At 44.5% G+C, this 16422-nt stretch overlaps 1 protein-coding gene across 1 annotated transcript; it reads right to left on the reverse strand.

The window, feature by feature from the left end:
- Nucleotides 1-33: 33 nt before the first annotated feature.
- LOC106566868 (WW domain-binding protein 1) lies at nt 34-8093 on the reverse strand. Its single transcript, XM_014135378.2, has 4 exons — nt 7796-8093; nt 6756-6858; nt 6342-6509; nt 34-6074 (listed from the first exon to the last, which is right to left on the reverse strand). Exons 1-4 carry the CDS (start codon nt 7856-7858, stop codon nt 5704-5706), a joined length of 705 nt encoding a protein of 234 aa, XP_013990853.2. The 5' UTR covers nt 7859-8093; the 3' UTR covers nt 34-5703.
- Between the last annotated feature and the right edge of the window lie 8329 nt (nt 8094-16422).

A 16422-nucleotide genomic window follows, 5' to 3' on the forward strand; every position in this document is an offset into this window, starting at 1 on the left:
ACAGCATTCAACAAAGGTAAGTCAGAGCCAAACAACAGTGCCAATGTTTGTTTTATTATACAAAAATAAATTCCAAATGACCCAACAGTACACAGCAGACCCCCTACTAAACCAAAGCATTCAAATGTACCTCAAATTTTAGAGCTTTTTTTCCCACTCCACTTTTTTGGGGGCTTGATCTAGATAGGAAAAAGAACACGAAAGTATCTGATTGGTCGACCGTTTCCTTCTCTAGCGTGGGTATTTGTTTTTGCAAAGTCTTTCTACATACGTATCAGCCACAACATCGACATCCGCTTGACATTATCTATGGTTGAGGGAGAAATGAAAGAACATCTGGGTTACATGTTGGTTAAACAGCATCCTTAGATTATGGTGCGAGTACATTGTTGCCTTGGTGATGTATGATTACAAGTGCAACCCACCCCTTAGTGAGAGATCATCTAAAACAAACTCCTGGGCTAGCGAAGGTGTACCCTCAACAACCCATTTAAGAGACCTGATCATTTTCTCCACTCGGTTATCTAGCACTGGGTTTAGATTGGCTTCCATACTTGATAAAGGTCACATTCATTATCTTCTATATCAAAAGGTTGGGCAATCAAGGAGAGAAGGCAACCGTTAAGTAGTCACTGAAAATTTCTCAAATACAATAAAAACCAGCCATGTCACTGTTTACAAATACACCATGACAGCGCAACACAAGGGGTGGAACAGTGGCAATGGTACCCACAGGACAAACAGAATAATATTAGTCTGAGGAGAGATTAAATAGCATTAATACAACAAAAATTCAAACACTCCTTTAGTTTACACAAGTTAAACAGATGTATTTTTTCTTCATAATAATAAGCAGGAGTAATATTCTTAGCAGATTAGAATGACAGCAGACTGTACTTCTATCCATGTCACTAAAGACTAACAGAAACAAGACAAAATTAACTAGAATGGCTTTTTATCTTTACTCCCCAACCCACCAAGAGGTAACATGTAGATATACACATTTACTTTCAAAGCATACACACGAAACACACCATAGTAGCAATAAAAACTAAAAATAAACAGAGGTACACTTGCGACATGTACTGAGAGTAATATTGCTTGTACTGGCAACCACACAGAAGAGAGTTATTGCAGCATATATCAGTGGGTTTGTTTTTTTGCATAGGCTAGTCAGTTACAGTACATTAGAGGCGCGTGGAGCAGAAAAGAGGGGAACAACTTAGGGTGAAAAGAGGCATTTGGTGTAGTGAGCAAGGTAAATGAAACTGACGGCACTGGTGCTAATGGTAGATTCTGAAAGATGCCAAATACCGATGCCCATTTCTTTACGTTTTCTATTCATGACAATAGGATCGTATGTATGAGACAACACGTGTGGGTTGAGTACAGTAATTGTTTAGGTACAGGCAAACAATCTCAAAAGATAATTGTGCCTGCATGATCTTAAGGGTGATATATGCAGAGGCAAAACCCCACCTCAAAGACAAACATTGGTGTGGGTTGCCACGCAGTTTCTGTTACCATGCTCGGTATGGTCGGGCCCCCGGGGGGGGGAAGTGGTGTCTCATGGTCCAGAGGGATGCAATGAGCCATGGCTAAAGCCCCCATCACTATCACACCTGGGGCTAGTTACCTCATCAGGGACCACATACCCAACCTGACACTGATCCTAGCTTGTGTCCTCTGTGCTGGTATATGGTGAGAGTCCATAGGGGACTGGGGGGGGGGGGTTGAGAGAAAGAAGAGACCGAGCGGGGGATAAGAGCTTCACGCGCCTCTGTGAACATTGAAACAAAAGCGAACAAGGAACAAAAAGGCAAAATATGCTTGAAAATATACAAATCGCCCATTATTCACAGGAGTACTACAGATGTCCAAAGAATTACGTTCACATATCGCCGGTGTCTGCAACTGTAGGTAAGAGGAAAATTACAGAGCAGATAAATGAAATGGATGGGTGTTTGTCCATGACTGACTGATAGCCCTTTATCTAGGTAAACATGTGAAAGCCAAACAAGAGTTTGCCCAGTAAGTGGTGAGCAATGGGACTGAAAAACTATGGGTCCCCATTTTCTTATTCAGAAACATGAAAACACCCTCAACTTCATAATCTTAATTTATCTATATTGCATAAAAATAAATGCACTTCAGCATCTACATTTGACATTTTCCCCCCGCAACCATTCAAAAAACAAACATCTCATATGAGCACAAGAAAAACTAAAACAAAGGATTTCTTAACATCATTTTTTTTGGTACTAATTCAACATCCTTTCAGGTCAGTTCAAATATCAAAACTTATCTAGATCATATCCTGGAAATAAAAACACAATAATAACTAAAGAATAATGGGGGTGGGGAAGAAGAAAGTGATCAATATAAACAGAACCAGGGAGAAGCTGATGGCATTTTAAAATGTCATACACAAGCTTTGACTAAATAAATGTTGCCTATTCTACAACATATGATCTCGTCTTGTGGTTTCACTCGGATACATTTCCTGCAACTCATAACCACATTCTAGAATAAGTTGAGCCGATCGATACGTCAGACTCTGATACTTTTACACTTCGGACTCCATCTGTATAAAGGTCTCCTAGAAGAAACTATGCACACCATGCTTCAAACATGGGGGGGGGCTCGAACATTTTAGCCTTCTTCCAAAGCACAAGTCTGGAATATAATCGCCTACTCTTCAAACACAGACGCCAAAATACATTTAGTCTACCTGTCCCCAACTACATTTTACCACCATGCCACAGTAAGGCATTTATTTCCTTATGCCTCAGAAGGAGCACTTCAAATTAGTCTGTTCATAAGCCTTCTGAGGAGTATCCGACAAAGCAAGCTAGATCTACTCAGGGTTTTCTAAAGCTAACCAGCTTCAGTTAGCTTCACATTACAGCACAGGCTTCCTCTGTACTACGACCATGGATAATATTTAAAATCAGTCATCTCCCTCAAATGAAGGGGATCATGACACAATCTTTGCAAGTGGGAGGGAATCTGATTTCATTGGTCCTCAACTCGCAGCCCAGTCATTTCATTCATGATAAGTGGAGTTAGCCTACCCCAGAGCAGGTTAGTGCTGAAGGATTTGTTGCCATAGAAATGTACCTGGCTCAAAGTTGAGTCACCATAGAATCAGAAATTAGAATACTAGGATCTCTATGTGAACCACTTTTGTATGACTGGTAATCCCGAGTTGAACTCAGGGTTCACCAAAGTTACCTCGCCAACTCCTCAAACCTGCTTCCTAGGATACTCTTCTGTTGTGGTGCACCTTGAGCCTCATGTCTGTTCCCTAGCAACCTACCAAGGCAATTTATGGTGTCTTATCAAAAACATGTTAGTGTCCTAATGTGAGCGGGTGAATCTTTGAGTGCATGACTGTCCTCTGACTTTCCAGCGTTACTTTTATAGTGTCAAGACTTAACACTTGAAGAAAGACAGACAACTTATTGATTGATAGTTGAAATTAAATGTCTTTGAGTCTATTTCCTTTTTCATTAGCAGTGAAATAATAAACAGTGCATCAGTCCATAACCTACTTGATCAATAAGTGCTGCATGAAAGCAAATCAATACCCTAAATAAAACTATCATATATCTTCACTGCCATTTAAAAACACACCCAAGGCAGCTGGACTTTTGTGCTTGTTATTTTAGGTGGAACGGCAGAATAAAACTCACTCCCGATTCTACGGCTACGCTTCGACACATGCTGGGCAAGCAACGCACGTCACTGGTTTATCATAACAGTGTGCAGCTGCACTAACACTGCACACACAGCAAAGCCACCCCCATCCCACTGAATGGAAAATACCAACACAAGTCTGTCACATTGCTTCTACAATGTTCACACCACTGCAAGCCAAGGGAGTATGCAACAGCACATTGCAGGCCCAGTGCAAAGTCATAACATGATGAAACTAGATCCATGGTGTCTATACTTAAACCTCGGTTCACTCCGTCCGAGTCCCACACGGCCAGGGGACTCGTGGCGGAAAAGGACTGCCACTCAGACTCCGGCTGCTGCAGGGTAAAAACAGCGATTCATCATTGTCAGCTCGGGGCCAATGGCCTGGGAGTAGTAGACTATATGAAATACCTGCCCGGAAACACACGGTTGCTGACAGGACGAATCAGAACACACATCTACCTACACACAGACACACAAATTAATTACTCATGCCCTCTATACAAGAACCCAGTGCATTTAAAAAAAAAAATAAGTGGTCTAAAGCCTGGTGAGTTGAGTGCACTAACTTACACCGGGGGCCAGGACACTTAGGAGACGCTAAATAAGACTACACTACTCCACACTCACAGCATCCCCTGGAGAAGAGACTCTTTGCCATTGATGTGGGTTATAGAGGCCTCAGCTAAAGCAGGTTTTTAGAGAAGTAATAAAAAGACAAGAAAATGATACAGGACAAAGTACTACACTGCTGAAACTTCAGTCTTCCCACCCTCTGGTTTGTACTTTTATTCCCAACAACATACCCCTTACCGCTCGGTGAGACTGTCAGTCCTTCAAAATGCTGCTGACCCCACCACGTTATTTCACCGCCGGTCTGGGGAAATGCATACACGGTCGATCACCGCGATGCTTTTTATAGATACCAAGTTGCAGGCACAGCGATGGTATATTGTCACGTCTTCAGTTCAGTCAGACCAGAGATCACACATGAAAACGTCTGTTCCAGTCCATTCAATACCTTTCAGTCTGGCCAAGTGTTGACCAGAGTACTGGTGGCAACATGAGGGATGGGTAGAGGGGGATGGACTCTGATGTTATTAGAACACAGTTCAGAGAGACACACTATAAGAGACAGACACATCTTCACTTTCCAGCCTTTTGTCTGGATGCAAATAGCCCTGCTGTCACTCCACAAGGAAACCAGATGCAGGCTAAGATTACCTCAGGGGTGACATCACTTTGCAGCTGTGTCCTAGATTACACAGTACACACAAACCCCTGCAAAAACAAAACGAGTTCTATCCGTAACAGTTTGTATCCCCTGGTCAGAACTGTGTCTGGTAGCATTATCTTATGTTTTGGCCTCTATGTGCTGGGGCCTAGGGATTGGTGACCATGGTGGTATGCCATCTTACCCTGTCCCCACAGAGGTGAAATGTTAGAAGGACCAAAGGAAAAATGTCCAGGCCAGACAGTTGGGTGGGAGAATGAGGGACAAGTGGGTGGGTGGGTAGATGTAGTCAATTCTGTGCCAGCATCAGCACCTCTTCTTGCCACTTGGTAGATCTCTAGAAGTTGGCATTTTCTCATCATCACCATTGAAAGAACTAAACAAAGCAGACGAGGGACCATCCATGGGTATTAAAGAATTAAACCGTTAGCCAAGCAAAACATCTTTCAAATAAACTGGCGTCATCATCATTGGCGTCATTTTATGGATCATAACTGACAAGCATGTCAAAGAGCAGGACAACCTGGTTCATTTGGTGAGTCGTTGTGGGGCATTACGTTTGCTGGTGGTGTCTGGGTTATTGTTATGATGACAAGGGCTCTCCCTCCCTAAAGCGCAGATCCGGCAGCAGCCTCTGGGTGGTTGGTGGTGGAGCTCAGACCAGGCGGTCTCCGGTGCTGGCGGTCTGGCCCTTGGGCTGAGGCCCTGGGGTTCTCTCTTTGTGTCTGATGATGTGGTGGTGCTCAGAGGCAGAGCAGCAGTCCCCCCTAGCCCCCCTGACACACCTGCTCCTCGTCCTCTTCCGGCCCAGAGCCCTCGTCCAGTTGGCACACACACACCTCGATCCCCGAGTCGCCAGTCACATGCCTGCGCCGGGTCAGCAGCTCCTCTTCCACCGGTCGTTCTGATTGGCTGGGAGAAGATGCGGATTCCTGGTCTGCTGAGGAACTAGCGGCCTGCCCCTCTCTTGGAGTGTCCTCTGTTGGGGGCTCCAGCACCACAGCAGCTTCTGATTGGATGGGGGGCAGTAGGATGGGAGGGGTGGTCTCTGGGGGGATCTCAGAGTAAGGTGGAGGGGGAGTCGGGGGATGACCCACCACCTCTTCATAGTCAGGAAGCTTGCAGTCTGTCCAGAACCCTGGGAGTAAATACAAAACAAAAAAAAACATAGGAGTCAACCATCTTATCAGTCTAGATAGGGTTAGCTGGTGTTGAACTAATTAACTAACTGTCAGATGGGGTTCTGAATCTGCTAAGAACCATCTCCAACTACCAGGCCTAGTTACTGTAAACAGTTAACTCAGAGGGAGAGGTGGTGAAGTCATTTCAGGGCTGTAGGGTCTGGAGGCATCCAGCCCAGTGCTGGTGGGGGCAATAAGTGTCCCGCAGGGTTTAAAAGACTCACTCAAGTTGAGGGGTGGAGGGGAGATGAAAGAACTGGAAGCTCCCTGATAGGCCATAAGGCTGATTTCGCGCTGGCGCTGCTCCTGCTGCAGCCGCATCTTGACCCGACGGTGACGGTAGGCACAGCAGCAACTCAGCATTATGATGAGGGTCCACACCAGCCAGAACCCTACACAAAACAATCACATATTTACATTCTAAATCAAATCATTTCAGCTTATGTTAATTAGGTTCAACATTATTGATTTCGGCACCAAAACATGTCAAATTAGTGACTCGATGAAACAAAGTGACACATTCTGAGATTACTATCATGAAGAATAAGTCATGGAAATATCGTCAGAAAATAAATATGGGAAGAGGGACTGAGTAGTGCCAGACAAAGAGAGGAGAGAATAAAGTACACTGAACCTACACCACAGCTCATAGTAGTAAGTGCAGCACTCTGTCTCCCCGCAGCAGTAGCCCATCTCACACCGGTATTGCTCATTGTTCACTCCAAAACAGAATTCCTTTCCCTAAACAAACACAGGCATGTTATTCAGTGACATCCTACACAACACAAATATGAGAAAAGCTATGTATTATGCATACACGCACACACACACACACACACACAACTGTTTGACATAACTTCACATTGGCATTTACTGCACAAAACCCTATAGAAAACATGCCTGCAAAGGCACAGACCTACTTTCACTGGGGATGAAAATTGTAAGCGCATTCAATGTTTCGAAATTCAAAATAGGTGTTGCATTGATAGCTCGCTAAGTGACATTTCATGATTATACAACCATGTCACGGTAGAAGCTGCCAAATGACCTCACAAATTAGTTTTAAAGGTTAGCTAACTACCTTTTTAACTAGGTACTAACGTTACAGAGATAAGCTAGCTAAACATGTTTGACCAGTAACGTTAGTTACCGACGATAACAGCAAGCTATGCATCACTGCCAACAAATAAATAACAGGAAAACCGCAGTTAGCCAGCTAACGTTAACTGGTAATTTAGCATGTTAGCTAGCTATGTTTGTTTGCGGGTTTTAGTTAACAGCCAGTTATTGATGTTATTTGTTTTATATACTTCAAATTGTGGCCACTGGTATAACAAAATATGTCGCCGTATTGTCTACAAATGTTTGAAAGCGTTAGCTAACGAGATATTTAGCTGTGGCTAGTTTATCAGCTAGTCTTGAAAGATGTTGAGCTGCAGCTAAATTGGTAGATGGTAAGATTTCGTATAAGTATGTCAAGCTATAAACATTGTGTAAATATATCAAGAAACACTCGATTTGGCCAAACTGACGTCACGCAAAGTTGGAGTTGCTAGCGAGCCATGCCCAAGTTCCTTTGTGGGGAAACAAAACGCACAATAGAAGGCCTACTTCCAGCTGCGATCCACGGTCTTGGTCGAAAGCGCCTACAGCGCTATGAAAGCAAACTGCAGCTTACCTGTACCAACCAGGTCCCGGTGCAAAGCAGACCTACAATGGATCCCAGTGTTTTCTGTGGCATCTTTCCCCGTTGTTGGCCGAGAACACGACGGGAATCATATAGCAGTTGATCCAGAACTTGTGAAATGAACAGCTAATTCAAACCGTTACGTACGCGACATAATTTGTCCCTGTCGAAAGGCGTTTGAATTCTCAACCAGAAAATAAGTTATATTTTGCACCAGCCACTTGAGGGCGGTGTTGTGTCCATACAACACCAACTGGAAAAGCATTACTTTTGTGCAACTGGTGCGATTTAAACTAGTACCAGAGATAGAACAATGAGCCAGATGTTTCAATCTGAAGCATCCGGTTGGCGTTTCCACTCACCACCAAATAGGGTCATGAAAGGAAGCGCAGTGGCCGGCAGTGGGAGAAGATTGAGCGATATGGATTTTGGCCGACATTCTGCAAATTTTCTCATCGATTAAATATTTGATCTCAATACAGTTTTCTACTCCCAAGAACTAAAATATGTTACTAACAGAGTGGACTAAGTTTTGTAGACTTTACCATTTGCCAAAGTATTTAAAAACGTAGTTATTGACCACGGGCACTTCACCGAGTAGGCGTTCCCTAACGGAAATATGCAAATAATGCTAGAACGCGCCAATAGGATCTCGCTAGCTCGTGATTGGCGCTGCCACCTCGTTACTTGTTCTGCCCACTATGATTCATTTGCGCCTATTGGAAACGATAGGCTATGGTCTATCTTGGGTTCTATATATATACAAAAATGCTAGTACTGTAGTAAAGTTCATGATTTTCAGACAAGCAAAATAATAGGTATTAGTAAATACTTACTATGTAAAAAATACCAAATTATAGCTACGAGCACGTTAGCTCTAGACCTTTTGTCTGAGTGAGATAAGCCACAGGAAATGATGATCATTTATTAAGATTCATAGTATTTCCATAGATCTTAATTAGAAAAAATGAAATAATCAGAAATGTAAATGTCTTGCACACAATCGATCATTCATTGTGGGGTTCTGATGTTTATATGTATATTTTTTTTTTTTAAACACCGGTATACATACAATAAGTATACAAACAGACAATGATAACATATGCTAGGGTAATGGCTGCTCAGTAAAACGACCTGTCCTGATTTGTCATAGACGCTTCCTAAAAAACTTCTTCATGAACTGGCCTCTGTAAAATGGTATAGAATCAGCTTGATCCCCTCTATCGAAGATACTTGGACCTTCATTTTTGATATTTTCAGTGGTATTGTTAACAAACACACCCCCATAAAGAAAATGAGAATTAAAAACAGGTTCAGCCCCTGGTTCGACCGTGATCTTGCAGAATTACTCGGCACACGCATACTCAGGCTGACTGGCTCTCGTTCAGGCAAATGAGAAATAAGTGCACTCAGGCTATCCGGAAGGCCAAAGTTAGTTACTTTAAGGAGCAGTTCTCTCTCTGTGGGTCTAACCCAAAGCAGTTCTGGAAAACGGTTAAAGAGCTGGAGAATAAACCCTCCTCCTCACAGCTGCCATGTCTCTAAATGTTGATGATGTGGTTGTTACTGACAAGAAGCACATGGCTGAGCTCTTTAATTACCACTTCAATAAGTCAGGATTCCTATTTGACCTAGCCTTGCCCGTCCAACATTTCCTCATCTCCCACCCCTTCTAATGTGACTATCCCCGATGCTTCTCCCTCTTTTTCCCCTGCCCCGCTACAAAGTTTCTCCCTGCAGGCAGTCACTAAGTCCAAGGGGCTAAAGGAGCTCCTTAAACTTGACCCCAAAAAAACAGCACTCTACACTCCTCTGTAAACTGGTCATCTCTGTACACCCGTCGCAAGACCCACTAGTTGACATTTATTTATAAAACCCTCTTAGGCCTCACTCCCCCTATCTGAACACCTCCAAAACAAAGGTAATGTGGTTTGGTAAGAACATATCAAAGCTGTAGGCAAAAGTTACATCTAGAATGAATTTCCTCTATCATAATCGCTCCTCTTTCACCCTAGCTGCCAAATTAACCCTGATTCAGATGACCATCCTTCTCATGCTAGATTACGGAGACGTAATTTATAGATCGGCAGGTAAGGGTGCTCTCGAGCGGCTAGATGTTCTTTACCATTCGGCCATCAGATTTGCCACCAATGCTCCTTATAGGACACATCACTGCACTCTATACTCCTCTGTAAACTGGTCATCTCTGTATACCCATCGCAAGACCCACTGGTTGATGCTTATTTATAAAACCCTCTTAGGCCTCACTCTTCCCTATCTGAAATATCTACTGCAGCCCTCATCCTCCACATACAACACCTGTTCTGCCAGTCACATTCTGGTAAAGGTCCCCAAAGCACACACATTTCTGGGTCGCTCCTCTTTTCAGTTCGCTGCAGCTAGCGACTGGAACGAGCTGCAACAAACACTCAAACTGGATAGTTTTATCTCAATCTCTTCATTCAAAGACTCAATCATGGACGCTCTTACTGACAGTTGTGGCTGCTTGTGTGATGTATTATTATCTCTACCTTCTAGCCCTTTGTGCTGTTGTCTGTGCCCAATAATGTTTGTACCATGTTTTGTACTATTACCATGTTGTGTTGCTACCATGCTGTGTTGTCATGTGTTGCTGCCTTGCTATGTTGTTGTCTTAGGTCTCTCTTTATGTAGTGTTGTGTTGTCTCTCTTGTCGTGATGTGTTTTGTCCTATATTTATATTTTATTTTTCAGTTTTAATCCCAGCCCCTGTCCCCGCAGGAGGCCTTTTGCCTTTTGGTGGTCCGTCATTGTAAATAGGAATTTGTTCTTAAATGACTTGCCTAGTTAAATTAAGGTTAAATAAATAAAATAAATTGGGGGGGCGCTGTTGGAAGCCAAGGATGTAGAACGCGTTTCCCTATCACTCCTGAGTTAGTGACCAAATTTATATATTTAACCTTGCGAAATGGTATATATTTCTGTTTGGCCAGGCATCTGAAGAGACCTCTAAACAATTCAGATCAAGTTTGAGAAATGTAAGTTTGTAATGTCACCTACCAAAAATAGAGTCTGCAAGAGCAGGCCGCAGCAAGCCCGAGCCCTCTCCTGATTCACCCCCGCCACCGGATGCTGCTAATGCCAGCCCCACGGAAACACTGACTGTGAAGATGCTACAATCCATGAGAGGCACCCTCAAAACCGATATTTTCGGCATAATTGACTCTCTCTCTACCAATCTCAGGTCAGAGATATCAATGGTCAAAGTCGAGCTTTAAAAATCTATTGAGAGTATACAGAATAAGTTCGACGCACACGGAGTAGCCTTATCGGAGTTGGAGCGAGGTGCTACAGACCACAGCACTCGCATTTGCGAGCTAGAGGATAACGTTGGCTCATTAACAACTAAGGTGGCATACCTCGACAATAGATGCGAAGATATGGAAAGTAGAATGCGGAGGAACAACATTCGTCTACTGGGAATACCGGAGGGAGTGGAGGGCCCAAGACCCATGGACTTCATGGCCCAGCTGCTTCAGGAGCTGCTCGGTCTGGAGGAGAAGCCACTGCTAGACCGGGCCCACTGCACTCTGCGTAGCCGACCCCGGGATGGAGAACCTCCGCGACCATTTGTCATCAGGGTGCATATCTTTCACGTCCGCAATGACATACTGAGGAGATCAGGAGAAGCATCCCCTCTCCTCTATAAGGGTAAAAGAGTCTCGATATTTGCGGACTACACCACAGCTGTGGCTAAGAAGCGGGCTAGCTTTGGAGCTGTGAAGCGCCAGCTACGCGCCTGCCCGAGCGTGAAGTTCGGCCTCATTTACCCTGTGGTTCTGAGACTGACTTTACCAGATGGCTCCACGCACAGATTCGAGGACCCGGCTTTAGCAGCAGATTTCATCAACAAGAACGTGAAAGCGGCTGTTGTACCATGGTGTGGAACAAATGGTTGGTTAGCTGGTCTTCTTAGCAGGCTAGTTAGCAGGCCGAATGGTTTGCTAGCGAAGCCAACTTTGCTGGGTTCATCAACATTTGAATGTCATTCTCTTTTTTTATTTTTCATTTCCAACCAAGGTTGCCGCCTGTAATGCCAATATCCGTCTGTTTTCATGGTTCAGTCATAGTTTTACCATCTGTATTGCTGTTAAAACTCTCTTAACCGAGTTTCATTTTCCTTAGACTCTGCTGGGGATCAATCTATGTATGTTTGGCTTACTCTAGTTAAATGGTCACAAATCTCAGGTAGCACAGAGTAAGAGTTATCATGCTTTGCTCTAAACTTTTTTGTATTCAGGGTTTTGCTTGCATCTCAGTTGGGGAGATGCTTCGGCAAGGGAGGTTGTGAGGGAAGGGTTTTTTCCCTCTTTATTTGTATATATTTTTTATATGTTTTTTGTGCCTCGTCGCTTGTCTTTGTTTTTTAAATTTGCGCTTTTATGTTCAACTAAGATCTTCAGTTTACATTGTACCTTGTCCTTTACACGTCCTCTCTCTTAAGACTTGACTCAGCCTAGTGTAGCCCATCCAGCTGGAGGGAATGGCTTTAATTTTCTTACTTGGAACTGCAGGGGCATAAATAACCCAGTTAAACGTAGTAAGGTGCTACACCACCTTCATCAATTGAAAGCTCACATCATCTTTCTCCAAGAAACTAATCTGAAGGTATCACAACACTCAAGTCTTAGGTGCAGATGGGTGGGTCAGGTGTTCCATTCCTCATTTCAGAGTAAGGCAAGAGGGGTGGCAATTTTACTTCCCAGTTCGGTACCTTTTACATGTTCTAATGTGATCGCAGATCCCCATGGTAGATACATAATTGTCAGTGGTAGGCTGCTCAGTACAAAGGTACTTCTTGTTAATATTTATGCTCCTAATTGGGACAATGGTGATTTTTTTTTTAAATTGGTTTTCTCTACACTCCCAGATATGTCTTCCCATATGTTGATCTTAGGTGGTGACTTTAACTGTTGGTTAGACCCACATTTGGATCGATCCTCCACTAAACCTACCACCTTATCAACCTCAGCTAGAGTTGTCCGAACTGTTACGGAGTCTAGTTGATAGGTAATCGACTAGCCGGACTGTTCCCCGGACTCCGCGTGTAGGGATTTGTACAATGCATGAACAAGGCTATTGAACTTGACATTGGTGTCTGTCTTTATTCCTATATCCAACATATCATACTGAAACATGGTATCAGAAGTGGCTCAAAAACCACACGTTTGTTATTTTTGTAGTTAAGTACAGTATAGGCTCAGTTACGTTCCATATGCGAACACACGCTGTTTCCTACTCCTACTCACAACACTGATCAACTCGTTGTTAGCTGGCTAGCTAGCATCACTACCTACCTCGATGACTGAAGGCAAAGAAATCTCCTATTCCATCGCTATGGCAGCGAACATTCCGCCACCAAATCCCATGGTTCTCACAGGGGACTGGAATACTAATTGGGACAACTTCATGGATGAATTTTAGGACTATGCGCTGGCGACCGGTCTACATGAGAAACCCAACGAGGTACAAGCGGCAACTCTGAGGAGTTTAATGGGCAGCGAATGCAGGCATATCTACCGGCACAATCTCACCCTTACAGCACAACAACAGTGTGATGCAAAGGCTATATTGGATGCATTGGAGAATTACTTCAAACCCGCCAGAAACGTCATTTACGAGCGGTTTGTTTTCGGAAGCTGCAAACAGGAAGAGAGTGAGTCAGTACACAACTTTGTAACCCGTTTGAGAGATAAAAACGGCACTTGTGAATACGGGGGATTGAAAGATGAATTGATTCGTGACAAAATAGTACTGGGAATTGCAAATGAGGATACGCGCCGGCGTCTACGGAGAGAGAGAGGCTTAACATTAGTAACTGCAATTGAAATTTGCAGCACTGCTGAGTCACTGACATGAGAATGAGAGCAATGGAAATCGAAACCCCACGCTCCGACATTGATACTGTTCACGCTGTTGCTAGGCAGACATTCAGACAAAACCAATCGAGGCAGAGTAATTCACCACGAACAGTGAACACAGAGAGCCCCGTAGCATGTAAATACTGTGGGAATACACACACGTGGCAAAGAGCACTGCCCTGCCTACTTTGCAAAAGTGTGTCTCAAAAGCAAAAGAAGGGTGAGTGAGGGCAAGATTTACTGTGTTGATGATGTCACTCAATATTCAAAGCTGAACAGTGAAAGTGACATTTACATGCATGAATCCATTGGGGCTGTACATACAAGAGGGAAGAAATGGTTTGTGACACTACGATTACACAACAAGCAACAACAATGTCAACTGGATTCTGGTGCTACGTGAAACATAATGAGCTACAAAGACAAAATCAATCTGGCACCTGACACACATCTATTGCCCAGCGACACTAGACTAAAGCTGTACTCAGGAGAGCTAATGAGCTCTATGGGCACCTTTGAGACCGAATGTGTTATTCGGGGACGCTAACACAAGCCTGAGTTTGAGATTGTGAAAACCAGTCAACATCCTCTCCTCTCAGGCTCTACATGCGAACGCCTGAGACTGATGCAGTTCACTGTACCAAATGACCTGCACATTGTGGAGCATGTCCAGCATGGACCCCTGTCCAAAGAACAACTACTCAGCAGATATGACGATGTATTCAACAGGCCCTTGAATCAATGCCTGGGGAGGTACACTTTGAAGTGGATGAGAGCATCACTCCAGTCCAGTGTGCTCCTCACAATGTGCCCATTGCAATGAAAGTGGCTGTGAAGGCCCAGCTGGACAAGTATGATGCCGATGGCCACATGACATCTGTGACTGAACCAACTGACTGGATCAGCACTATGGTCGTAGTGAAAAAAACAGAGAAGCTGAGGGTCTGCATCGACCCAAAGCATCTGAACCAAGCACTGAAACGATCCCACTACATCATGCCGACACTAGAGGATGTCCTCTACAAGCTTCCGAAGGCCAGGATTTTCACCTTGGTGGATGTCCAAGATGCATCCTTCAATGCAAGCTGGACGAAGAAAGCAGCTTCCCCCCTGGGGTTGGAAACGCTGGCTCAAGCTCCCGTTTGGTGTCTCAATGGCGCCTGAGGTATACCAATGCAAGCAGCATGAGTTACTGGCTGGGCTCAAGGGCATTGAAACCATCGCCGATGATGTCCTGATCGTAGGCTGTGGTGACACAGACAAAGAAGCAGAACGCGACCACGATGTGAAGCTCCTGGCACTGATGGAGCGCTGCTGATCAGTTAAGCTTCGTCTTGGCCTGAAGAACCTGCAGTTCAAGGTGAAAGACGTCCACTTCCATGGCCACATTCTCTCGGCAAAAGGTCTGAAGCCGGACCCAGACAAGGTCAGAGTGATCCTCGACATGCCAAACCCGTCTAATGCAAAAGGAGTACAGCGTCTCATCGGCTTTGCAAACTATCTTGCAAAGTTCATGCCACACCTATCAGCAGTCTGTGAGCCTCTGCGCCGGTTGCTGGACAAAGCCACACCATGGCACTGGCTACCCAAGCACGAGGCCGCAGTTCATCCATGCCAGTGTTGCACTACTACGACGTCACGAAGCCTGTCACAATCCAGAGCGACTCCAACCAAAGGGGACTTGGATGCTACCTAATGCAGGAAGGCCAGCCCATTGCATTTGCCTCGAGAGCGCTCACCCCCACCGAACAAAACTATGCACAAATTGAGAAATAGTGCCTCAGCATCGTCTTCTCCTGCCAGCGCCTCCATCACTACTTATATGGTTGAGAGCTGGTCACCGCTGAAACTGACCACAAACCACTCATTGCCATATTCAGTAAACCTCTCCTTAACGCGCCCAAGAGCTTCAAAGCATGCTCCTGACTCTGCAAAACTACAGTCTGAAGGTCATTTACAAGCCAGGACCAGAGATGTACATCAGCGACACACTGAGCAGGTCAACAGCACAATGTACAGGCAGAGGCACTGCCTATCAGCGGCATGCCATCTGTTCGCTACAGCAGGAACAACAAGATGTTCAACAGATCAATCAGGCAGACTACTTAAACATCACAGATCACCGCCTAGCCCAGATCAGGCAACACACTGACAAGGACGAACATCTACAGTCACTGAAGTCCATGGCTCTCGCAGGTTGGCCATACCTGAAAGAGGAGACACCTTTCACAGAGAGAATACTGGACCTTTCGAGATGAGATCAGCGTGCAAAATGGCGTCTTGTTCAGAGGTCAGAAGGTCATTATTCCCATATCACTACGTCCAGAGATGCTTACCCGCATACACTCCAGTTACGTCGGAGGTGACGCATGCTACCGCCAGGCTTGTGAAACATTATACTGGCCAAACATGCAAGCAGAAATTAAAGACTTTGTCAGCAGCTGTACCATGTGCAACAAGTACACTCATGAACAGCAAAAGGAAACCATGATGTCACACGAACTGCCCACAAGGGCAAATCATCAGCATGGACTTATTCAGCCACAGACAAAAGGACTATCTTCTCATTGTTGATCACTACTCTGACTTTTGGGAAATTGAACTGCTCCCTGACTTGTCTGCAGAGACAGTCATAAAGCGCTGCAAGGCCCAGTTTGCAAGGCAAGGTCAGCCTGACAAGGTAATCCCGGACAATGGCCCACAATTCACTGCACAGAT

Source organism: Salmo salar, chromosome ssa01, assembly GCF_905237065.1.
Source record: "Salmo salar chromosome ssa01, Ssal_v3.1, whole genome shotgun sequence".
NCBI lineage: Eukaryota > Metazoa > Chordata > Actinopteri > Salmoniformes > Salmonidae > Salmo > Salmo salar.

Bases quoted from the DNA above. Each gene is read 5' to 3' on its own strand.
- LOC106566868 (XM_014135378.2), bottom strand. From the start codon at position 7,858: ATGCCACAGAAAACACTGGGATCCATTGTAGGTCTGCTTTGCACCGGG. The intron at 6,859-7,795 runs GTAAGCTGCAGT...GTGTTTGTTTAG, and splicing joins CCGGGACCTGGTTGGTACAG to GGAAAGGAATTCTGTTTTGG. The intron at 6,510-6,755 runs GTAGGTTCAGTG...TGTTTTGTGTAG, and splicing joins TTACTACTATGAGCTGTGGT to GGTTCTGGCTGGTGTGGACC.